Here is a 26,226-nt window from a genome sequence, read left to right as displayed (position 1 = left end):
GTACAGACTGAATGAAAATAATTGAGATTATTAGAGCTAAAATGTAGCATTTGATTTCTTAATTCTTTGCAACCCATTAAGTGAAAATGAAATTGAAAGAATTCCTTGTGTGTAATTTACTTTTATGTCACTCGAGTACAATCATACAGTGGAGACTTTTGTTTGGGCCTTGGTTTGCTCATGTAGTAATGGGTAATTATGACCTAACTTTCATAATTTTATGAAGAGTAAATGAAGCAATGAATTAAGGTATCCTGCAATAGTATCTAGTACCTAATAAGTGTTTAATGAGGGACCATCATCATTATAAGTAAATGTAAATTTGGCAACAGAATTGAAAAATAAACAACAGGGGCTGGAGGGATGGCTTAGCCATTAAGGCATTTGCCTGCAAAGCCAAAGGACCCATGTTAGATTCTCCAGGACCCACATTAGCCAAATTCACAATGTGGCACAAACATCTGGAGTTGGTCTGCAGTGGCTAGAGGCCCTGGAATGCCCACTCTCTCTCCCTCTTTCTCTGTCAAATAAATAAATTGATAAATATAAGTAACAATATAAAAAGAAATAAAAATAAACAACAAAAAGGTAAATTTCTATCCTTGCTTTTATACTGGCAGGGGGTGCATAGTTGTTTGGTCCATCTAGTTGTCTCATTAGATGGTCCAAACTTGCCAAACAAATGATATCCAATACCCTATGTTTTCATAAAATGCCTTTTATTTCATGTAATTTTAATTGTATAGACAATCCCAGCTTTCACAGAAAACTTTAGATCATTATAAATTAAATATTATTGACAAACAACATGCACAGATTGTTTATATAACTAAAAGACTAATTTACACATTATTGGGATATAATTTTGAACCATATGAGCTCATTTGCAGCTTAAGTGTAGCAGAGATAATAAGGCATCAGGTTGCTGACAGAAGCATTCGTGTTTGTTATTGAAAAGGTCTACAGCCTTTATATATGGAAGCCTGCCAGTATCTCTTTCTCTTAAGTAGATACCACTATTTTTTAACTATTTCTTTTTCTTTACAAAATTAAATTTAGTAAATTATTCTGCTGCCAAATTTTCCCAATTACCTTAACTTTGTTTATCAAGTTTAAAACAGGGTTTGCCCCAGCTACACATGTTCTTTCAGTCTGTCCTCATCCACATTCCACTTTTTGTATAGCTACTAAAAAAAAAAAATAATAAATAAATAAAAAAATAATATATATATATATATATATATATATATATATATATATATATATATATATATAAATGTATCTGCAAAAAGCCACTAAAATTTTGCCTCATACCTCCAAAGGCATTCCAAACTGATACAGACTTTTTAAAAGTCAATGTGAAGCAATAAAGCCTCTGAAAATAAATTTTAACCCAATGGGGATATGACTGACATGCACTATGTTCATGCAGTAAAGTTTACAATTAATAAAAATAAGAATAAATAAATGGCAAGCTAAAAGAGAAAAATAGAAATACACAGGTAGTTGTATATGAATATGTATATGTAAGTGTATTTATATGTTCTTGTTTTCTTTGCTTAATGACACTGAATTTTGTTTTTTATCTACTAAACCCTTGTTATTGGACAAGATATTCAAGCTCACCAGAAAGATAGATTTTAGGAAAAGTTGGCCCCATTGTAAAAAGTGATAAATCATATCCCAACTGGTTAATCAAACACACAAGCTAAGCCGCGGATTTTTAAATGAGTGAGTGTGTGTATGTGTGTGTGTGTGTGTGTTATTTTTAAAGAATGTATATCATGTAAATTACAACATTTAAAACTATGTAAATGTTAATAATGTCTCCAAAAATGTAGTCTAAAATGGAAGTTTAGATGGCTTTATCTGGGGTTACTTCTGATATAATAAATCTCCTGCAAGAGGAAGTTTTATGACTCAAGCTGTTTTCTTTTGTTAAACAAGGTATGGTGCAGGATAGCCCTTTGAAAGGATTAGATTAGTATAGAAAATGATATGAGCTACGAGTAAAGATCTAATTGCCCTGTGTTTGTAATTTTGGCCCTGCAAGCATTTTAGTCCAACATCTTAACAGGAAGCAAGTATTTGAAAGATCAAGAGAACTGAGTTTTAGTGATCTTGACATGCTGCAGGAAATGTGGACAGATTGTATTCAGGGTGTTCCAGTCCTGACTTAATTTCTCCCCTAAAGCCATCCAACAGGGAAGTTGGTCAATTGTTGTTTACTTGCTCTTTGTGTCTGTGTCACTTTTTCCTTAAGCTGCTTAAGGAGATATCTAGGAAACGCAGAAGCATCCGTTATGGGAGAGAAGTTGAATTAAAGCCATATATTGCTGCTCACTTTGATGTCCTTCCCACTGAGTTCACCCTGGGGGATGACAAGCACTATGGTGGATTTACAAACAAGCAACTCCAAAGTGGACAGGAATATGTCTTCTTTGTGTTAGCAGTGATGGAGCATTCTGAGTCTGTAAGTTCATGATGAAGGCATCTGTTTTCTTTGTTTTACTTGTTGAATGCCTGTTTGGAATATATGCATATCCATACTAAAGTATTTTCAAAAACAATCATTAACAAAAGTGTAGCAATGGGCTGCCTACTGCTCCAGCCTCTCTGAGTATACTGCAGGACAATACTCCATAACTCTGCATCACAAATGAGGTGATATCTCTGATGACTGAAGTTCTGGTGAATGTCTAGGGTATGAACTGCCAGGCTGATAAGGCCTAGGTCTTCACCCTTATCGATATAGTACACATAGTAGAGCATCACCTCCATCTTTGCTTATGCTTTACTTTCACTCACTGAAAATGATTATTGCAAAACCATTTCAAAAAAAAAAATTGTTTTCTCAGACCAGGGAGATGGCACCTGCTCCTTTTGTATGGTGGCTTCTTGGACCCAAGACTATCAAGCTTGACTCCCCAGAACCCATGCAAAATGCTGGGTTTGGCCATGCACTTCTGTATCCCCAGTTCATACTGGTTGGAAGAAGACAACCACGTAATTTCTGGGGCTTGCTGACCAATGGCAAGGAGAGATGGTATCTCAGGAAAATATGTGTCTGAGAAGTGGAGAAGAGCACCCAAAGTTCTCTTCTGACCTCCTCATACACACATACATACACATACACACAAATAGAAAGAGAGAAGAGAGTGTTTTCATCTTACATACAACCTGGTAGACATAATTAGCCCATGATGTCTCAGTAGGAACCAAGAAGCACTATAATTAATATTTGAAAACATTGACTTGGAGAATGGTTGAATTTACTGTCTTATAACCGCCAGTGAGGACACGGTGTGTCTAACTAGATTCATCAGGAAATTTTTCTAGGAAGAGGCAGGCACAAGCATTTTTGGGGTTTTCTTTTTTAATTATAGATATTTACAAATGACTTTATCAGTAAAACTCAAAGAAAGTTAGAAAATAATTCAATAATGAAGGGAACATATATGAAAGTACTCTAAATAATGAGTTGTGTTCTTGTATATAATTCATCTTGCTCTTTGTCGTTTTATGTTTCAGTTACTTTAACTAAAGAAAACTAGAAAGGGAGAGCAATGATAGAGGGGAAGGGCGGTAGATTTTGGAAGTGGCAGTTAAAATTAAGATTTAGTGGACATATTTCACACTTCTCAGCTGAACTGATCTCTTTATGGAAGAAACCCACAATGCATCAAAGGTCTCTGCACATCAGGTATTCTCCTGTACAGCATGGCCTCTCTTCAGATGACTGGAGGAATTCCCTCATGGAAAATCAAAGTACAAAGACAGCCTAGTTGACCTTTGTGTGCAGAATGACATGTCACAACAAAGTGATGGCCTTCCTGTAATTACAATGCATGGAGATGCTCTCTATCTCTCTCTAGTTGAAGGTCTTTAAATAGAACATAAGGAGCTGGAAGTCAGCTTTTTCTTTAAGTAGCCCTAGGAGAATTTCTGAAAATACTTAGACAGATCAGAGAATCTAACAAAGAAATATCATCCTATCCTAAAATTGGTGACCACTATGCCATTCTCTGAGGATTCTCATATCTCTTAAACATTTCCACTAATGTTAAGATGTTTCAGCATTGATGAAATGTATTTGCCTTTCTTATTACACCATGACATAGTCTCATTAATTATAGAAACAATAAAAATTTTCAAGCTATTACTTTTTTTAACTATCCCTTTTCTCTATCCTATATCTTGACAAGTTCTCAAAGTAAATAGTGTCCCACCATGTCATATGAACTACAGCCATGGTTTAATACATGTTATGTCATATTCAGCTAGGGTGTTTACAATGCTGTGGTCCTTCTGTAAGCTTCATACCTCCAAGGCTGATGGTTATTAACATACATAATCACTCTAAGGGTAGGGTAGCAATTTTCACAAACAAAAGTTCCTTCCTCTCCCAACAATGACAAGTGCTTCCTACTAACAGATTCCTCATTGTAAGAGTATCAGAAAACAGGCTTCATAATATTTAAAGTTTAATCTCTTCTATTCCCTCACATTTAGAAAATTGTACTTTTTATAAGGTTAACACCATAATATGATCATGTTTTCTTTTCCGGTCCACATAGCTGTTTTCTGACTTGGGTAAGAAATCAATTTACTTCCAGAAGATCTTTCTTTAGATTACCATTTGGATTTACCCACATTGTTATGTCAAAAGCTTTTAGAAAAACTTTCATGTCAGCAAGTTTTGCATATTTCTATCAATTTGATATTTATCAAATTTATGTCTTATCAATTTGATTGAAGTCTAAAAAATGGAGAGAAGGGATATAAAAACAAAAGTTATATAAAGAATAATACTATTAGAAATATATACTAAGTTTTCATCTGTTTTGAAATATTAGAAAATCTTGAACATCTGGTTAGCCCATTTACTGGGCAGGTGAAGAAAACAGGAAAGAAAATAATATGCAAGCATTCAGCAGAGACATGATCCCCCACATGTCTACAGAGCTTCTTGCATTAAAATCCAGAAGCTACTTTTTAAAATATAAAAGATTAAAACAAATGTGTTTCCTGATTTTAAAACACAAGTAAGTACACCCCTGCCTTGGTAATCTCAGACATTTGAAAAGTGATTTTATTCAGCAAAATTTCATGAGAACTCACTGATTTCAAAGTACTGTGCTGGTTGGCTGAATCAAATAAACATAAGTAAACAGGCTCCAAACCTTCCAAGAATTCAAAGTTTCATTAAAGTAAATAGAAGACAAATACAAATTTTGTTAATTTTATTTATTAAAAATATTTTATTTATCTGTTTATTTGAGAGAGAGATGGAGAAAGGAAGGGAGGTAATGAGAATATGGACATACTAGGACTTCTTGCTACTGAAAACTAACTTAAAATGCATGTGCGACTTTGTGTTTCTGACTTAACATGGGTAATAGGCAATCAAATGCATAAGGGCAGCCTTTGCAAGCAAATATCTTTAACCATTGAGCCATCTCTCCAGCCCATGAAAAACAATAAGAAAATATGATGGTGCACTCCTCTAATGCCAACACAGAGGCAGAGGTAGGAAGATTGCCATAAGTTCAAGGCAACCCTGAAACTACATAGTGAATTCCAGGTCGTCCTTAGGTAAACCAAGACTGTATCTCAAAAACAATTGACAACAACAACAACAAAAAAAATGTTTTATGACTGCCATTACAAAAGGAGTAGACTAAAATCTTTACATTTGTTTTTACCTGTTTTTTTTTTTAAAGAAAAACTGCATTATTCTAGTTGACAAAGCAATTTTTAAATGAAGCTTTGGCATGCAGTCAGGATTTTTAAGCAAGGATAAAACATTGGGGAAATGGCTACAAAAAGTTATTGTAATGGAATGTGTTGGATGTTATAAGGAGGTTTTAAACAAACTATGGAACTTCCTGAGACCAAGCTGAAGTACTTAGGTTTTAGCAAATAATCCTTAGATAGCTTCTAGCATCTTGAAGGTTTTAGAGCTTCAGTCTAAAACACTAACTTTTACAGCAGTTATAATCATTAGATGAAGGAAAATGTTCTTGACTCAACAGGATACCATAAATGAAAGGTACCCATGAGAATGAAGAAAAGTAGATAGACCTGATAATCTCTGATAAGTCAAGTCTGTAGTTTCATTTAACAGTAAGAGAGGAAAAGGTGGGAAATAAGTAGAAAGATAATTGTATGTGGGAAGAAAGGAATTCTTCATTTGAGCGTAAATATTCTGACAACTAAAAATGGTCAAAGTAATCTGCAAAGATGGTGATAGATACAGTTAAAACTAGAGATGGCCTGTTCAGATAAGGAAGAGAAATTCAGGCAGAAAACCTGAGGTGGAAGTGTTTTGAAGTCTTGACAAACTATAGAAAGTCTGGAAAAGATGTCTAAAAGAGAAAGAAATGAATAACAACAATTGGATTTATCAAATGAGTCTACAGCCTTTCAATCTAGAATGCATCCCATCTCATTAGATCTAGCAAATGAAACAACTGGACAGGCCAAAGATTATGCTTGTGAAAGAAGAGATAGTGAATGGCAGAAGAAGCAGGACTCCTAGTAGGTATGGATAGATTTCTTGGAGCTGAGAAGTAAAACAAAGAATTTATAGGGGCACGCAATAAACACAATGTTTGGGGCTGTTTTGTTTTATTTTCTAAAATGGAATGAAATAATATAGAACAGAAAAATCAGAACAGTATTCAATCCTTTAATAAGTAATTGTATTTTAAAAGGTATATTACCAGTTACCTGTTTGGGAAAAAATCGCCAAATTCTTTAGGTGTTATGAAAAGTAGAAAGTGCCAGATCCCTCTCAAATTTGAAAAATTCAGTTTCATTTATCTGTATCATTAATACTACACATCTTACATCTATAAACATTGCAATTTTCTTTAAAAGTTATAGATTTAACTGTCAATTATTTGGCCTAACCATGTACTACACTAGTATAGTTTAACATTTGGTTCAATACTGATTTCTTTTCCATTAAAAATACTTGCCTTTTATCATTGATCTTCAAAAGTAGATGAAATAGATCATCTTATGTCCAAAATAGTCAGAACCGTAAATGTTTCTGATTTCAGGGTATTATTTTATTAGCCTTTTGGTTGATTAGTGAAAATTTATATTTTACCATTTAAGTATCCCTTGTGCAAAAAAAAATCTGAAACATGTCTTGAAATTGATCAACTCATCTAAGATTTTACTCTTTTTTTGTTTGATTAAGGATACTCACACTAGAATGCCTTGAGGTTAGAATTCTGATACCAGTCTTGATACTCACATAGCACTGAGCACATTAGTGTAATGTTAATTCAAATTTAATGTCAATATTGTATTGCATACTTGAGTTTGTAAAATTATTTGATGGCTAACCTGTAGAGTCCACTGTAAAAGTACTTACAATGTATTTTGAATCATAAAAATACTTCTAGCATATGTCGCTTTGTTGAGAAATGAGTTCTGCAGAAGTTCTTCCTCTCTTGCTTACTGGGGTCTTGCTGCCTTTATTCTCATCTCAAAGCCCCTTCTTCACTTCCTGTAGTATTACACTAATATGGTTTTATCCCCTTGTTATCAAATTTCTGTATTGTGGCTGGGTGTGTTGGCCTTTAATCCCAGCACTTGAGAGGCAGAGATAGGAGGATCACTGTGAGTTTGAGGCCATCCTGAGACAACATAGTGAACTGCAGGTCAGCCTGGGATAGAGTGAGACCCTACCTCAAAAAGCCAAGTATATATATATATATTATATAAAAATATATATATTGTGTTTTGTCCTGATTTTATGATAATGATACATTCTAGAAAGCTATTAGTTTTAAGCTCAAATTGACTTTGCTTCTCCTCAGAAGATGTATGCAACCAGCCCCTATTCGGACCCCGTTGTTTCAATGGACCTGGATCCGCAGCCCATCACAGATGAAGAGGAAGGTTTGATCTGGGTCGTAGGTCCTGTGCTTGCAGTGGTCTTTATCATCTGCATTGTGATTGCTATTCTTCTTTATAAAAGGTGGGTTTGCTCAATATTTCTATTAGTAATATTTGGATCTGCCTTGTTTTAGAAGACTTAATCATTACTTGGTGGCCATTGTGTAGTATATTTTAGGAGACCTTCTTGAAGACAGGCCCAGCCATTGCTTTTGAATGCTTTTCAATAGAGATGTTTTCATTCAACGTACAACAAACTGTAATGACTGACTATGCAGTGTGGACACTTGTCCCGCATGTACACACACCAGCTTCCCTCTTCTGCAGCAACCAGTTTTCATGATAGTTATAGTATTAGTACATCCCCAAAGAGATCATTCCATGTAAGCATTCCTTCTATTAATTACTTAAATGATTGTTTTTTGAAGCACATATACCTTCTGCACATTTGTATCCATTTAAAAAGTCTAATTTGGAGATGTTCTAAAATGTTTCTCTATGACTGTTTCTGAAGGTTTCACACATTTTAGCTAAATAACTAAAAATTTCAGAAAGAAAGAAAAAGAGATGGAAAATAATACCTTCCTATTTGTCTCCAGACTCTCATTCCAAATATTCATTACTAAATTATTTTTTCTGCCCAGGGGAGCATAGGAAAGAATAATCTTATAATGATAGAGCATGTCCTCAATTCTTCTATAACTGAATATCAATCTTATGAATGTCTTGACTACAAGCATGGTGCAAGTAATGTACTTCTACTCAGTCTTTTCTGAGCTTCCCCTCTTTTTCCATTCTGTTTCTGCTTCAATTAGAACCACTTTCCAGTCTATTGTGACTACAGACATTGGCAATTCTTCCTTCATATTTTTTCTGACTTTAAATCTTAACCATAAAGACTGGAGAGATGGCTTAGTGGTTAGGTGCTTGCCTGTGAAGCCTAAGGACCCTGGCTTGAGGCTCGATTCCCCAGGACCCATATTAGCCAGATGTACAAGGGGGCACACACATCTGGAGTTCGTTTGCAGTGGCTGGAGGCCCTGGCATGCCCATTCTCTGTCTCTCTCTATCTGCCTCTTTCTCTCTCTTTCATCTCAAATAAATAAATAAAAATAAACAAAAATTTAAAATCTTAACCATAATAATATGTATATGTAAGTAAAGACATATCCATATACTTCCTTCAACATTTAGAGGGAAAAAAATCCTCAATTATTTCTATTCACATTTCTTTTCTTCCAATATAAATTTTATTTTCATGAAACTTCAACCTCTGCTTATATTTTCTTTTGCAGTGTTTTGAACATTACAATGAACATTATGCCTTCCTTCTAATAATAAGTAGCTTTTCTCTCCCTCTCTTCTTCTCTTCCTACTACATTATTCTTCAAAAGTAAATGTTCCCTTTTGATTCTTGATTATATGTTTAATGTGATCATCTTTATTTCCATTAATTCTTCTCCCATTCATGTAGTTCCCTTTGGGGAGTTTACAATATTTCTATCCACTTCCCCTTGTTCTTTTTCCTACTGTAGGCTATTTTTTATAATTTCTTATCATGCCCCTTTAAAAAGAAGTCCTGCAAAAGAATACTTCTTTAGAAAATGTTCTTTTCTAAACCTCTTATCCATTTGATTCCAGCATGAAGAGAAAACTGAAAAACTAAAAGACAAGTGAAAGTTCATAAACAGAGTCCATTGAATTGCCTATTTTAGTTTGGAGTTAGGAAGAGTGAAGGGAATATCCCTTATAATGTTTGCCCTAATCACTACCATCATTCAATTGTCCATGCTATAAAATATCCGAGAAAGTAAATAAATGGCCAGAGTCAGAAATGTCTTCTTAGTAGAGGGCTTGAAGCTTCTCATCCTCATTTTATCTCATTGCTGTGGCATTTCTGAGCCCTGTAGTGTTTGCTCACCCACACATGTGATAAGAGCAGGAAGAGCTGGCCACATGTTACAGGCTAATGATGGATCTTGTTTGACTTAAAGCAGGATTGGTACCCTTTCCTGTTTGTGTTCTATAAGTATTAACAAAAAGAACTTTAAAAAGAGCCAAAATAGAGCTCTATTTGCTTTCTGGGAAATACTCATTCATACAGTCATCTCCTAATGTGAAAGTCAGGTCAGAAAACAAGAACCTATTTGTATATACATGTCTACACCATATCATTTTGATTATTCAGAATGGAAAGAATGCACACCTCACTTTAATGCTTCATTATTTTATGTCTGGCCATTGCTGTCATTCCATTGAATTAATGAATCAGTTATATAAATGTAAGAAATAAAGAACTAGAACAATGGTATTTTTAAAAAAATAAAATTACATTTTTCCTGCTTCATCTATATGTATTTGAAAAATATCAAATCATAACTTTTCTAATTCTACAAAATAAGCATCATATTTAAAGGCTTTATGAGTTGGTTAAAAGAGTTACATTTAGTGTATGCATATGTAAGCATCGTCTAATGCAATTGTTGGAAAATGCACACATCCTCGAATGCTAAGTATATTTAGCTAACCATCTGAAGGCCCATGAAGCATTTCTGAAATAGAAATGCTTGCTTCAGCAGTAAAGAACATTCCTGACTTGAAATTCAAGTACATGCAACAATGTCCTTCTTGATTACTGTAAGGCAGTTCAAGAGGAAATCTTCTCTACCCAATGAATAGTATCTTTTATAGCTTAGTTCTGAACCAAGCTAATTATATAATAAATACTTCACTCCTGCATTTTAGGTGCCTTTAAGTTTATACTTAGGTCATTGATATACAAAATTGGAACTATGACTGTAATTGTTAAAATATTTCACTTATGGTATACACATAATATTTTAAATGGCAGTGGACTTTTCATAATGCTGAATCATATTGTCTTGGCAATTTCCATTACCCAATTTACCTCTTTACAAGATACTCACCTTGGAAACAGTTATGTAGCTATGTATGGTTCATCTAAGTAAGCAAGTATATTTGGGGGCCAAAGAAATGGCTCAGTGGATAAAGTACTTGTTGTGCAATCATGAAGACCTTAATTCATTTCCTTAGCACCCAAATAAATGTTGAGTGAGCATGACAGTAGAGACAGAGATGAGATATCTGGGGCCAGTTGGTTTGCTACCCTAGATGAGTACACTAGCTCTAGTTTTGAGAGAGACCCTGACTCAGTAATTAAGGAAGAGAGTGGTCACAGAAGACACTTGAAGTCAAACTCTGTCCTCCACACACATACAGACATGTGTACATGCACACACAACAAAAGAATATTTTACTCAGCTACCTCAGACTTTATTATTATTATTATTATTATTATTATTATTATTATTATTATTATTGGTTTTTCAAGATAGGTTCTCACTCTGTCCCAGGCTGACCTACAGTTCACTATGTAGTCTCAGGAACTCATGGCAATCTTCCTATCTTTGCCTCCTGGGTGCTGGGATTAAAGGCATGGGCCGCTATGCCTGGCCAATTTTCTTCATAAAAATTATTCTAATTTGAAAATAGTATACTATTTTATTTTGTTCTGTTCATATGATTTCATTTCTATTTTAATAATTTGTACATCAATGATATAATAATAATAACAAAAATATCACTGAGACTATCTAAGTGCTCTAAATAATTTGTGACCCTTTACAAATTTAAAATATGCAGGGCTAAAGAAATGGTTCAAAAGATAAATCACATACTGCTCAAGCCTGAATACTCAAGTTTGGATCTCCCAGACCAAACTGTCAGGAGTTGTGTCTGGCTTCTGTATTGTCAGAAGCCCTATTGGCAAGATGGAAGCAGAGACAGAAGAGTCTCTGAAGCTGACAGGCCAGCTGTCCTTACCAAAGGAACAGCAAACAACAGTACTGTCCACCACTGAAATTTTAAATTCATCAGTCTGTTGAAGATTCACAGACACTCCTCAATCCTCTACATGCTATATATCAAAGACTTTTCATTAATTTGTTCTAGAACTGAGTATGAGGTATTTATATGGAAAATAAGTGTTTAAATTAAATCTATGGGAAAGTATTTCAGGAGTGATAGCACTTTTTATATATAGTGGAAAATTCAAAGTGTATATTAGAAGGTTAAGTCCACAGCATATTTTAGGCTGGGATAACATCCTTGAATGGTAGTGTTTTAGCCTGTAAAAAGGGAATGCTACGTATCTCCATTCTTAGATGCTTACATATGACAGCTATAAGGTAGATGAGGGAAGAGCATATCTTTCATCTTTTCCAGATTTCTGTAGCTGCAGATTTGGCTTCCTTTTATATCAACTTATATGAATTTCTGGTTTCATCAGCAAAAGCCCTGCAGACGTTGTATTTAGACTTGCTATAAAGAAATGAAGTTCCATACTCCTACACACTAGGCAGTCTTGCTTGATTCTGGCATCCTGCCTTTGAACTCCGATCCTCTCACTCCCAGCCACTCTGCCTTCATGGTCAACTACACCTCATCCTTTAGAAATGACCTGAGGTGCTCCTACCAAGTCAAAACTCTTCTGGCACCTCCATCTCCTCCTCTCTTTCCTTCCAGTTCAGCCTCATGTGGGGTCTCCTTTCTATGGCTTTGAAGTACCTTCTCCCTATTGGTGATAGTACCCACTCCATCTCAGTGACTATTTCCTTTGGTCAAAAATAATGGCCACCTACAGAGATGCTTCCACTAAGCTATAGACCAAGAATACGCTTATGCCTATGACAGAGCTATGAAGAGTCCATGAGCTCACCAAGTCAAACAGTACAGAACCTGATTTTCTCAAGTCTGTTCCTTCAGTCAGCATCACCTTCATCTTGGCTGAAAAGAGCTGTAATAAAAACTAGTGCTGCAAGCTTGCACATTTAGATATTTCAACAACTGTATGCCCGTGTACTAGTTGAGGATGACATTTCTATAGAAACACTCAAACTGACAGTTTACTAATTGATTCTCTTTTACCCAGAGATGATTCTCCTATACCTAATTCTCATGCCAAAGTCAGTAATAAAAAAATGAATAAGTAAGAAACTCATAGGTAAGACCTTTTAATGTAACATACTAGGCAAGATTTTTAACCTTAATGTAAATAGAGGGGCTGGAGCTATGGCTCAGTGGTTAAGGGGCTTGCCTGAAAAGACTAACAACCCTGGTTCAAATCCCCAGCACCCATGTAGAGCCAAATACACAAAGTAGTGAATGCATCTGAAATTTGTTTGCAGTGACCAGAGGCCCTGGCATACACACTCATTCTCATTTATTCTCTCTTTCTCCCTCTCTCTCTCTCTCTCTCTCTCTCTCTCTCTCTCTCTCTCTCTCTCTCCTCTCTGTCTCTGCTTGCAAATAAATAAAAAAAAGAAAAACGAAAAAAAGGAATAGATAAAATTAACCAAAGTAAGATTCATACCATTCTCATTGTTTACTATGCATGTTTGTACAGTTTAAATGTGAATTTTAGTTTGGCTTTTTTCAAAGAGATACACTGTATTATTTCATAGAGCCAGATGTGCAAGCAAAATGAGTATACATTTTGGTGGCACTGAGGACTTAGTACCATAATTTGCAATTAGTAACTCACTAAGTACTTAGCCATTTGACCCCAAGTGAGGATTATTTAGATTAATTCTGTCAGGAAAAGCCTGTAGTATATGGGAAATAATATGGTTATTTAAACAGCCAGCATATTATCACAGGAGAAAGTACCTACAAGCATGTGGCGCATGTGCTCACAGGCAGCAGCACTCAACTGTCTTCCCAGTGGCTGGTAATAAAATGCTTCTCTGGATTAGCTGAGCTGTACTGATGGGTAATGTGCTTTGGAATTATAATCATGAGAATAATATTTTCCAAACTGAAAAGTTTTTTTTCCCTTTATTGATAAAAAGATTTATGATTGCCGTACTTTGTAAAGAAGTATTTTTAAAAAATCATTTCTGCCACTTCATTTCAATGTGGCATATTGTTTCAATGTTCAAATTTTTATTCAGTTCAGTGCCATTTGCTGAATTTCATATCATTAAAGAAATATGTGCCTTTTAGCTAGAGGCTTTTTATTTTAAAATAAATGAATTTCAGCTATGAAATTCCATTTTATTTTCATTAAAACCATTAGTGGCTTTCCCAAGGTATGTTTATCATTATGCATCAGCTGGGATGTAATTAATGTGAGCAATATTTTGTCAATGATGAATGAAAGTGAAAGTATCATTAACACACACATTATTTATTCAGTGATGTAGTCTTGTCCTCCATTTACTTCATTAGAGACCTCTATGTATTTTGATGCACTGTCATTTCCTAATATTGTGAGTTATATATCCTTGCTTATGAGCAATATTTTTAAATCTTGGTTGTCATGGTTACTCTTGTTACCATTGGCCAACTAACATTTAGCCTTTCTTTTTATCTTTTTTCTTTCTTCCTTTCTTTCTTTTTTTTTTTTTTTTTTTTTTTTTTTTTTTTTTTTTTTTTTTTTTTGCTGCCTTATAATGGAGCAGTAAACCTGACAGGTGAGGAGTAGAGACTAAACCCTTTTGATATTCAGTAAGGAAGAAACTAAGATACTAGTATACTTTGGATGTCTCCAAAAGTTGAGGGTGGGAGCTGCTATAGAAGATATGAGCTAGCAAGGGGAAGATGGAAAAAGCCTATACCAATATGAGAATTTTGGTATTAAAAGAATACAAGAAAATGTCTTCATTATTTGAGAAGAAAACAACAGATTTCTTTAATACCAAATTCAGAAAGCAGTAAAATCAGTCTCTGAGTTTTGTTTGTGGTCAAAGTTAAATGAGTATGTGTATGTTAATGTGTCTGCTGAGCAGAACTGTGAGCTGTCACATAAATTGTTTTGTTTTGTTTTTGTTTTTAGCAAAACTCACTTTTGAACTTTGATTATCAATTACCTCTTGATATAATAATACTAACATTTTCACACTCACAAGTATGAATAGGAACACCTAAGTGACAACTCTCACTGAATTCAAAATTGTTTGTGTCCTCCAACCTTAAGTAATAATAACAATAATAGTAATAAGAATACTAGCTAAAATACACTATGTGATGATGGGATGATTAGTCCAAACTCATGCTAGCTTTTAAAATTGTCTTCATACATATATTCATATGTAGATACAAATATATACATACGTATTTATACAAATTATTGACTAAAATTGAACTAAGTGGGATTCCACAGGCTATCTGCTGTCCTCCCTGCATTGTATTCAACTGGTTCTTAATGAGTGCTGCTTTAAGAGAAATTTGAATCCTTGAGCTTAAACAAAGACCAATGGAATCATAGATATGTGCAGAAACCTGTTTTAAAAGACTTCCCATGTGCTTTTCACCTCCACTTCAGTTTGAGAGCCACTCCTATGTTGATTTCTTGAAAATCACTTTATACTTCCCAGCAAGCTACACATTCACTGATAATAATCTTGAAACCTCTGTGGGGGGTGTCTTTTGTAGATATCACTAGTTGCCATTAATCCATCAGAAAAGAAAAAAAAAACATGTGGAAGATAATTTTTTACAGATCACACATACACTACTTTTGAACCCATTTATTGTACTCAGAAATCCTACTGTGACTCTGAAGCTATTTTACAAATTAGGCACTGCTTTCTCGTTCTACTTAGAGGAGAAAGTTGGATCAAAACCTAAATATTGTCTTCTAATTTATTTTCATTAGTGAAGTCATTGGTGTATAAATTGTTACCCATCCAACAGTATTATTATTATTTTACTTGAAAGACCATACTTTGTACCAGAATAAAGAAATGTTTGAATTAAATGTTTAAAAATTAGTGGTAGAGATGTAACTTAGTTTCTTTCAAAAACCAGTTCTCAGACCAGAAATAAGATCATCTACTCAAATCTCTTCATTTTTATATCTCTACTAAATGAGTTCTAGGGGAAAAGAAAAATAAAATATAAATTAGCAGATTCTATCTGAAATGTTATGTGATCTTTCATTTCTCCTTAATCACATGGTTCATGTTTATGATGATATATTTATTGTAAGAAGTAAAATTTAACTAAAATTTTACAATGTTAATAGAAAAATATGGTAATAAGGCAAAATTTAAAATTTTAGTGTCTATGCTTTTCATTTTCTAATTGAAAATGATCAAACCCAAAGCATTCATCAAGGAAATAGCATATTCACATTGGGCCTAGTTTAGACTGTTACATGCCTCTTCATATTTTAAATTGATAAATTCATGATTTTTAAAGTTCTTAAACATAATCATCTATCATAACCAATTACTTTTTTCCAAATATTTTACAAATACTTTCTGTTTGATAACATGTCCTATTCTAGTAATGTCTCAAAATAATATGGAAAATATGAGCAGCCATAATTAACTATCCATGTTGTTATTATCAAATCAACAGGCAGAGAGAGAGGGGGAGACAGAAAGAATAAGACAGAGACAGCTGGAACTGGTGCTGGTTTTTGTGGCTGGCTAGGATCTGGGGAGTGTCAGAGATCCTGGTAGCCTTCTCATTAGAGCAGATAGAATAAGGGAGAAATTAGCTGCTAAAAGTCCACATAAACCTTCCAGCTAATTACATATATGAATTGTAAGTAAATTTAATTCATTCATTTCTGAGACTCCCATTTAGGTAACAGAATTGATTTCTAACTTTCCTGATACAAGACAAATTGGTTGACTTTCCTCAGAGAGAATTCCCTTCCAGTGTACTGTCACTCAGCCTGGACCCTGGGAAAAAGAAGGAGATTGTTTGAAAATTACTTCAGAGTGAAGCAGTTTCCTTGTACAGATATCTCTCATTCTGTTTTTCCATATTGTTGCAAGAAAAACAGTAGAACCACTGTATGGAAAGGGAGAAAACTCAGATCTTAGGCACTGCGTCTGGCATGTTAGTAATGAGGTATACCTATGCCCACTTACATGAAAAGACCCAAAACATGGTCTTGCTATTGTCTGAGAAAATAATCCATGGATTTTCCATGAGATTGATGGACTATCCGCACTCACTGACATTACATTAATCCACTTTGGTTTGCATATTCAATGGTAGAATGCATCTCTTGGTGTTGGACAAATATCTAGAACATGGATGCAGTGATACTTGCATTACAAAACCTGTCATCATGTCATTCTTTTTCATCACTTTCTCAGCCATCAATTCTTTCTCTTACAAACCCTTTACACTCTTCATTTTGCTTCATTTTCATATTCTACTCCATGTGACAAGAACTTCTCATACACTGGGCACACTTCAAAATCTGTGCTCATTTCAGATTGCCAGTATAGCTTAGCAATAAATTCTGTCCTACATCAGTATCTGACACCTTTAGTTAGGGGAAGAAACTCCCAAGGCAGATTAATTCAGGGTTCATAGGAAGATGTTTTATAGGACCCACCCAAGGAAATTCATTCATCAAGGCAGTTTCACCACAGATATTGAGACATTGCAACTTGAGTAAATCAAGTATACATCCTCTTCATGTCAGTCTTCCTTTAATCCTCTCTTTACCTTTATTTGATGTAGATGAGCAGAGGTGGACAGAAAGGCTTCCTGGATAACCCTAGAATGATCAGCTTGGCATTGAATAAACCCATTGCCATGCAACACTAATGAGCTGAAACACAGCCATAAGGAAAAGAGAGAGAATATATCTTTGCAATGAGGCAGCCTCCTCTTAAAATAAGAATTATTTGTACATTGATCATGGCTGAAATACTGTGACTGTGACTGCATCATGGAGATCGCAATGATCAGTATTTGCAAAGGGTGCATTTGAGAAATGCTTCTATTTGTTAAGTAGTGTTTTAATCTGATTAACAATAAAAAAGACGGTTGTTTGAGTTTGAAAGGAAATGGAAAAAGAATTCATATGAAAAAGCCCAACATTTCTTGCTTCAGATTACAGCTTAAGAAAGTGAATTTAATAAAGTCAGTAGATAGCACTAAAACAATAATAAGAAAAATTATATGAATAAGCATTACAGTAAGACTGAATTAATGTTACCTTGAATAATCATCAAAACAGTCGGACTGTTTATGAAGTGAAATTACTTTTTCTCTGATCTTTCTGTAATTGAATTTCATTAACAAAATATTAGTCACAGTCAGCTTAATTCCACTGAAAACAACCAATTCATATTTGTTTCCTTCCAATTATAAAATAAGAAAGGGGATATTGGTCTTGAGGTCCCAATTCTTGTAGGTATTAAGATAACTTATTGTGTTAGAAATGTATTTATTGTATTTACCTGTCATTGGGGAAGATTCAGCGTCTCTGTGCTTTTTAGCCACCAGTTCTTACAGAAAGGTGGGAAAGATTGAGTTGCTTATGCTTTTGAGACATGGTAGTTTATGGTTAAAAAAAAAAAAGTAGTTTTGACTTCTGAAGGTGCAGTTCTGTTTCTGACAAATAAAATTAGTAGATTAAAAAAAAAAGGCTGGAGTGATTGTTTAGTGGTTAAGGTGATTGCCTGCAAAGCCTAAGAACTTATGTTAGAGTGTATCTCCAGGTCATGTAACCAGACACACAGTGACACAATCACACAATATTGCACATATGCACAAGAGGACAGCCAAGTCTGGAGTTCATTTGCAGTAGCTAAGGCCTTTTGCCCAATCTCTCTCTCTCTCTCCATCTTTCTCAAAATAAATTTTAAAAAGATTAAAATAAAAAAAAAGATTGCTGAACAAGGATATGAGAATATCTTACCAACACCTCCCTTAAGCTCAAATGTAGAGACTGTAAATTACTTAACTATAGAGTTTAAGGGAAACTTGAAATTATCTAATTAAGCGGAAAAAAAAAAAAAAGTTCAGACCTGAAGAATCCTTATAGCCTGACAAAGAAAATATACTCTGAACAGTCACAAAGCTAGCTGCTTAAAAGGGTTTACAGCTGAAATCTTGGAGGGAAAGAAAGATGTATTTCTTTGTTTGTTGACATTTCTTAACTGTTTCCTTTCTTAAATTTTAATTTTCCCTCTTTAGGAAGAGGGCAGAGTCTGAGTCTAGAAAGAGCAGCATACCGAACAGTAAAGAGGTCCCTTCACACCATCCAACAGACCCGGTAGAACTGAGGCGCCTTAACTTTCAAACACCAGGTAAGAGGCATGACCCATCTTGTCCCTGATAACATCTTCATAAAATGCTTTAAAGTTCACTGGATATTTTCTTGAAAAATGAATATATAAGTTTATTTTGAACCATTTTGTCATTTTACTCTTTTATGTTAACATTGTTTGAGGTTTATCCAAGCATAAATCTGAAAGAAAATTCAGTTCTTTGTGAAAACCTGGAGAGAAAAAAGAAATATAATTATTTCTTAAATTTTGGAGCAGCTATAGTCTTCATAAAAATTTCTACCATTTTAGTTGACAAACAAAGTTTATTTATTTTCAGTGACACCAATCTAGAAATATTTCAGTTTCCCATGTTATTAATTAAATGTATGCGTAAATGGTTAAATATGTAAAACATACATCTCATCAGAAAGCATAGATTTGTTCTATACTTTATTATTTGTTTTTGTTTTTGTTTCTGGAACCACAAAAGAAAGAGAGAAGTAGGAAAGGAAAGAAGGAAGAAAGAGACAGAGAGGAAGGAAAGAAGAAAGGATAATTTTATATCATTTTTAAAAATTACCCAGATGAAATTTTGTTGACTAGTGACATAAAAAGGGAATTAGATATAAACAAATGTGCCTTTTCTTAAAATAGAGTTTAAAGTGCTTCAACAGAGGAAAAACACTGTTTCTGATAAAGGTATTTTGTAAAGTGATGTTAATTCAGACCTGGATCTACTTTATGTTCTTCTAGCTGATTTTGTATACTTCAAGTGAAAAGTAAATAACAAATGATGGAGAGAGCCAAAAATGTCAAGCTGAGTTACAGTGTTCTAATCCCTTATGATAATGAAGAAGTTGAAGAGCTGATCTGGGGCATCTCTGGAGTTAAGATTTGGTCATAGTATTATTTTCTATGTGACTGGAAGATTTCTTTGTATCCAATAAGTGTTTGTATGCTCTAATTCCCATATGACATACAATAGGTTTATTGAAATATGCATTCTCAATGAATGGCTCTGAATTATGAGAACATATGGAGAGCATATTTTCACTTTTACATTATCACATTAACAAGTAACTCCTCAAATGAAAGGATTGTTCAGCATTTTCAAAGTGCTATGCAATCAACATAAATATGCTTTTTTAAAAGTTTAACTTAGAAGAGATACATTTTTTTAAAAAATCGTTTTCTAAAGGATAGAAATACATTTTCAAAAGCATGAAGGGTGGAAACATCTTTGTATTAAAATATGTCCTGGGGCTAAAGAGATGGCTTAGCAGTTAAGGTGCTTGCCTGCAAAGCCTAAGGAACCTTGTTCAATGTCTCTCCAGATCCCACATAAGGCAGATGCTCAAAGGTGATGCAAGCACAAGGTTGCATATGTCCACTATGTGGCGGAGTGGCTAGAGTTTGATTTCAGTGGCTGAGGCCCTGCAGTGCACCAGTTCTCTCTCTGTCTTTCTCTTACTCTTTCTAAAAATAAATAAATAAATAAAGTGTTCTGTCTGCATTTTTAAAGGCATGATAAATGTAGACCATAAACCATGATGGTTAAACAGGTCTGAGTCATCCCTCTGTGTTACTGTCATCCCTCCATGCACCATGTTGAGTCTCTTTATTGGTGCTCTGCCATGACAACTTGATAGAAAATGTCAATGTAGTAAATCTCCTTGGTTTGCTTCATTTTAATCTACAAGAAAACTAACTGCTTGAGTATACAGGAAAGGTTCTTAACAATGGAAATAAGAAAAGCTTCAGCAGTCATGACCATGATTCCCTGCAAAATCTCCCTCATCTGATACAATACATTGTGGAAACAGAAAACCATTTGACTTTCAAGTAGTATGCTTATCTGTACTGTTCTACAAAGTGTGCTATGTCCTAGAATCAACGTTGGCCTTCCAGCCAACCAAAGCATGGACTAAGGTTGAATGAAAAAGCAAATGTCCCAAAAGAGAAGAGCCAATCAATGCAAGTGCTACCTCCCCACTTCTGGGCCCTCAGCAGGAATACCTCCAGACAGAGTGGCAAAGCATGCCCATGGATCTATCAATGATGATTCCTAACAGGGTACAGATAGCTATAAGTTAGACCATAGGAATGTCTTTTCAAAGAGACCTCCATGTTTAATTACTTTCTGCTTTTATGACATTTTGAGATATGACAAACCAGTGAATTCTATTAAGAATTTATTTTCCTAGTGCATTTTGGAATATTAGATCCATTCACAGAGAAAGCATATTAAGTTCAAATGAAGTCACTGGATAAAATGAACACTACCATCAAAGTGGCACCACTATATCACTAATGAATTTTGAAATTAAAACGGAGGTAGAAGTGAATGAGAAAATTTCATTAACTAATCATACTCATTACCAAATGGAAAATGGAATAAAATGAGAAATGTAGATTTAAAAATATATACTATTAAAACAATGAAATCATTGAACACCCAAATAGGAAGGATAAAGAAAATGTAGAATATTTAGAAAATGGGAAAAGACCTCAGCACAGCTGTTCAATCAGAAGTATCCTGTGCTCTTTAGCTTACATGAACAGTCCACTTGAAGTGTGATTTGTGAAGTACACTCCTTCCCTCCCAAGCTACAAGATATGGGCTGTTGTCCTCAGATTCTGACCACTTCACAAAGAGGCTCAGCTGTTAATGTTAAATTCATAGAGATGTGAAAATTTGTTTCAGCCTCCATGGATTCTTGCCAGTAGCTCTGTATTGCCTTAATGATTTGCCAACAGGATGAGCATAGTAGTTGGGAGTGCTGATCATATATATAACCTTCTGTGCTTTTACCTCTCCTCTTATTCACAATGAATCAAGAATTTTCCTGGGTGATAAACCAAGGTGTTTACTGGGTGCTGTCAATGTTATGATTCTACTTAATTTGGGGATTTTGGATTTTTTGACTATGTGCAATATTTACTTCTATGTGCTATACCTATTAACATATAATTGCTAATCCCAAACACTACATTTGAGTACACATATTAATGATGTGCTTAAGTAGGAAATTGATAATCCATGTCTTTACTCCTAAACAATATGATTTTCAATGAAATAAGAAACATGTGGTTTAAATAACAAAGACCTGGCCCAGAACATTCATGCATGTAAATTGATTCCACATCTGATGGTCAGTTGTGAATGACAGGATGCCAGACAAGCGTGACTGCCTAAAATTCATTCAGCCTTTTTGGGAGGAAAAGGAAGCCTAAAGTTTAATTCATTGATTCTATATGTTCTACTTATCTTAAAAAATTCTATGGGGATGGAGAGATGGCTTAGCAGTTAAAGCACCTGACTACAAAGCCAAAGGACCCAGCTTTGATTCTTCAGGACCCACACAGGCCAGATGTACAAGGGGGTACATATACCTGGAGTTTGTTTGCAGTAGCCAAAGGTCCTGGCACAGCCATTCTCTCCTCTTTCTCTCTCTCTCTCTCTCTCTCTCTCTCTCTCTCTCTCTCTCTCTCTCTTTCTCTCTCTCTCTCTTTCCCCCAATCTCTCTCTCTCTCAAATAAATAAAAATTAAATTAAAAAAATATTTTGAATGAAAATTAAATTTATATTTTAAGTTCTTTATTCTTGTTACAAAGTCTATAGTGGAAAAGTAATTTTTTTCAAGTTTGTCCAATGTTCCAATTATCACATGAAAGTGTTCTGACAATTAAACCATACCACAAACACATTTGATCAGGAGCCAACCAGAATTTGGTGTGCTATTGCTAAGCTAAAGTGCAAATTAAAGAGAGAGAAGACGTATGTTCAGTATAACTATCCTTGTCAGGTTAGGGAGGGATGAGGAAACTTATTGTTTTAGCACACTTGTAAAACTTTGAACTATAATCTAGTCTCTTTGATAGCAAAAGGTTATGCACAAGTATCAGAGAAGCTAACAAGGCCCAGGCTCTCAAAAGGTCTTCAACATTAAACTTTTACTAATGATTATATCTAGTTTAGGCAACAGAATGATGCTTTGTTATATTTTGGAGAATATGGGCTACTTAACCTCTTCTGAGAATAATATCTTACATCAATAATTTCTTTATTATTTGTATACAGAATTAGTTAGAATGAGTGTAGAGCAAACAGTTAAAGAGCTATTTTTAATATAACTAAAAACTTCTTAAAATTAAAATTAAACCTAAATATATAGGTATATTGATCGATATCACAGAGTTAATATTAGTCTTATTACCTTAGGTAACAGAATTCTGCCTCAAGGGAAAATTAGTAAAGGAGAAAGGAAATGCAGTAGAAAATTTTGTTGCAATTATTAACTACTAGTCAATTTTTACAAATCTATATAATCTGTGGGAGGAGAAAGGAAATATTCACTTATTTAATAAATCTTGAAAATAAACCTTTATCACTCCTCTTCAGCTTTAGGGATGTCTGGCAGATAGCTTGTGCTTTAGAACAACGTGAACCATGCCCATTAGCATGCATTTGAAGGATTTTTTTTTTTTTTAGATTTTATCTTTTTATTTTTTTATTAAAGACAGAGAGGGAGAAAGAGAAAAATGGAGAGAGAGAGAGTGATAATGGGCACACCAGGGCCTCTTGCCACTGCAAATAAATTCCAGATGCATGTACCATCATGTGCATCTGGCTTACATGGGACCTGGAGTATCAAACCTGGGTCCTTAGGCTTCACAGGCATGCACCCATTAAGCCATCTCTTTAGCCTGAATATTGGTTTGTTTTTTTTAAATATTAGTTTATATTAGTCAACTCACATATCTTGTTTATAACTATAAAATACCATATATATACATACATATGTGTGTGTGTGTGTATACACATACATATATACTTTTAGTAGCATATATATTTTAGAAGATGATTTCAAAAAATAATCTGGTTAACAGCTATATATATAATTTATTTGCATGTTTGAATGGTTTTATAAGAGCAAAGAAATAAAGGCTATTTCAAAAGAGAATCATGAGCCGGGCGTGGTGGCGCATGCCTTTAATCCCAGCACTTGGGAGGCAGAGGTAGGAGGATCGCCATGAGTTTGAGGCCACCCTGAGACTCCATAGTGAATTCCAGGTCAGCCTGGGCTAGAGTGAGACCCTACCTCAAAAAAACAAAAAAAAAAAAAAAAAAAAAAAAGAAAGAATCATGATTAACCTTTGAATTTAAGATCTTTTTTAATACGTGGCATATGTGTATGTGTTCATGTATATGCAGGTGTATACATGTGTAAAGAGGCCAGAGGACAACCTCAGGGGTAACCAAGGAACTCTGTCCATCTTCTTTCATATGGTTTCTCTCATTGACCTAGATAGAGCTCACTGGTCAGACTATACTGACTGGCCAGTGAGCCTCAGGAATCAATTTGTTTCCAGCTTCCCAGCATTGAGATTACAGTCATATGCAGCTATAACTGATGTAGACTTTTGTCTCTTTAGACAGTTGGAGGTATTGATTACATTCTGTTCCACAGACTTCAAAATATATTAGCCCATTTTCCTGTTCCTTGTGACTGTTTCCTAGTCTTACGGATCTTTATGTAACATTGTAGGTCTTTCCACATGCTAGGTATGTGGAATATAAGAGCAGGTACCCACGGTGTCATATTTACCATTTTGGTAGAACTGCCTATTATAGATTTTTGGGAATACTACAAAAATCCTTTCCTGATAGTTTAGTCTTTATGGCCTATGGCTTGTAACATGTGACAGAATTATTCAGTGTGTTAGTTTGTCACAAGATAGTAATACATAAAAACCCAAGAAATTATAGATATGTGTTCCTATTTCTATTTCCTCCCACCAGGGCAAATTTAGAAGGTTAGTGTTTCAGACACATGGACTGTCTTTGAAGTCCTAAAACAGATAATAAGAGGCAGTGTAACTAGTACTATGAGGTGTGCACCCACTACTGTGACCTCTGCTGTGCTGTGTGTTGCCAGCAGTTTCTGCTGCCCCTCTCACCCCTCTTGCCACAGACCTCCAAACAAAAGGAAGAGCTTCTCCACACCTTCGCTAAAGAGAGAATGAGGAACTCATGATCAGATGTCACAATGTAAAGTCCTCGTTTGCATTCTGTGGGTGACCTTAATACACTTTTCACGAAAGCATACATGGATGGTGGGTGATTGATGAGCTGTAAAAACCAAAATCAAACTCATCAGAAGTTAACATATCAGAAATTGTGACATCAGCAGTTAACTGTCTGCAAGTCATCCAAGGGGGTTTTGAAGGCTCTGCCACAACTCCCTGATCTGGTGGTGCTAGTAACTGGATAAGCACTAATAAAATCCATCTTCATATGTACTTTCTTAAATCTCCATAGTAAGTGTAGAGTACAACCTACATGAAGAACACTAGATATCTTCTTTGTATTTTATAATGTGAAATTCCTGATTTGTTGCATCGAAATGGTCTATTTTGATATAAAGGAACATGTTCTAATTCTACATTTTCAAGTCTCACCTTTAAAATAAAATTTCACACTTACCTGAGAAACATTCTCAGAGAATAGTTTATTAACAATGACACTAAACATGAATCAAGTCAAAATGTCAGTTTTGTTCCCAGAAGCAATTATGCCTTATAAGTCAAAGCTACCTTTATCTCTAACTTATCATGGCTGTGCAAACAAAGTAGAAGCATAGGAGAGCAATTGTACTTCATTCCAGATATTCCATGTCATGTATAATGTTGAATATGGAATTCTCTAATGAACTGAATTTATATGACTGCAGACACACATACACTTTTGAGAAGCTCATTGAACTTCTCATTGGACCATAAATACAAGCTGTTCCCTAGCTTTGATAGCCATTTTCTGGAATGAAAAAAACAAAAGAGAATATAAATATAAAAATTATCTGCAACTGTACCATAATTATTAGTGGCCTCAAAGGCTTAGCGAAATTGTAAAGTACCTCTTGGCACTTAATGCAAAAAAATTAAAAATCTATGCAAATAAATAAAGTCAGTTAGGTATTCTTTATTCAAAATGTATGGTACCAAAATATTTTATATTTAAGGGTTTGGTTTGGTTTTATTTTCGGATTTGGGCATTGTTGCAGTTAATTTGCATTGCTGGCACAAAGCACACCATATAAAGCAGCTTGTAAGAGGAAAGGGTTTATTTTGGCTTACAGACTCAAGGGAAAGCTCCATGATAGCATTGGAAAACAATGGCATAAGCAAAAGCTGGACATCACTTCCTGGCCAATATCAAGAAGATAACAACAGGAGAAGAGTGTGCCAAACACTGGCAAGTGAA

At 34.6% G+C, this 26,226-nt stretch overlaps 1 protein-coding gene across 50 annotated transcripts in view; it reads left to right on the top strand.

Annotated features, from left to right (window-relative positions):
* The window catches only part of Ptprd (protein tyrosine phosphatase receptor type D), a 2,343,620-nt gene that overhangs the window by 2,179,351 nt on the left and 138,043 nt on the right, over window positions 1–26,226 (top strand). For 30 of the 50 annotated variants that reach the window (XM_045148550.1, XM_045148541.1, XM_045148532.1 and 27 more), the window contains 4 exons: window positions 2,264–2,473; window positions 7,836–7,996; window positions 14,397–14,408; window positions 18,889–19,001. In XM_045148550.1, the coding sequence (XP_045004485.1) occupies window positions 2,264–2,473; window positions 7,836–7,996; window positions 14,397–14,408; window positions 18,889–19,001 (496 nt within the window). The remainder of the gene's footprint in view (window positions 1–2,263; window positions 2,474–7,835; window positions 7,997–14,396; window positions 14,409–18,888; window positions 19,002–26,226) is intronic. The other 20 variants (XM_045148545.1, XM_045148505.1, XM_045148569.1 and 17 more) reach the window with 3 other exon arrangements.

This window comes from Jaculus jaculus, chromosome 1, assembly GCF_020740685.1.
Source record: "Jaculus jaculus isolate mJacJac1 chromosome 1, mJacJac1.mat.Y.cur, whole genome shotgun sequence".
NCBI classification, from domain to species: Eukaryota; Metazoa; Chordata; class Mammalia; order Rodentia; family Dipodidae; genus Jaculus; species Jaculus jaculus.
The sequence above is the reverse complement of the archived record's forward strand: the minus strand, read 5'-3'. Positions and strand labels throughout refer to the sequence as shown.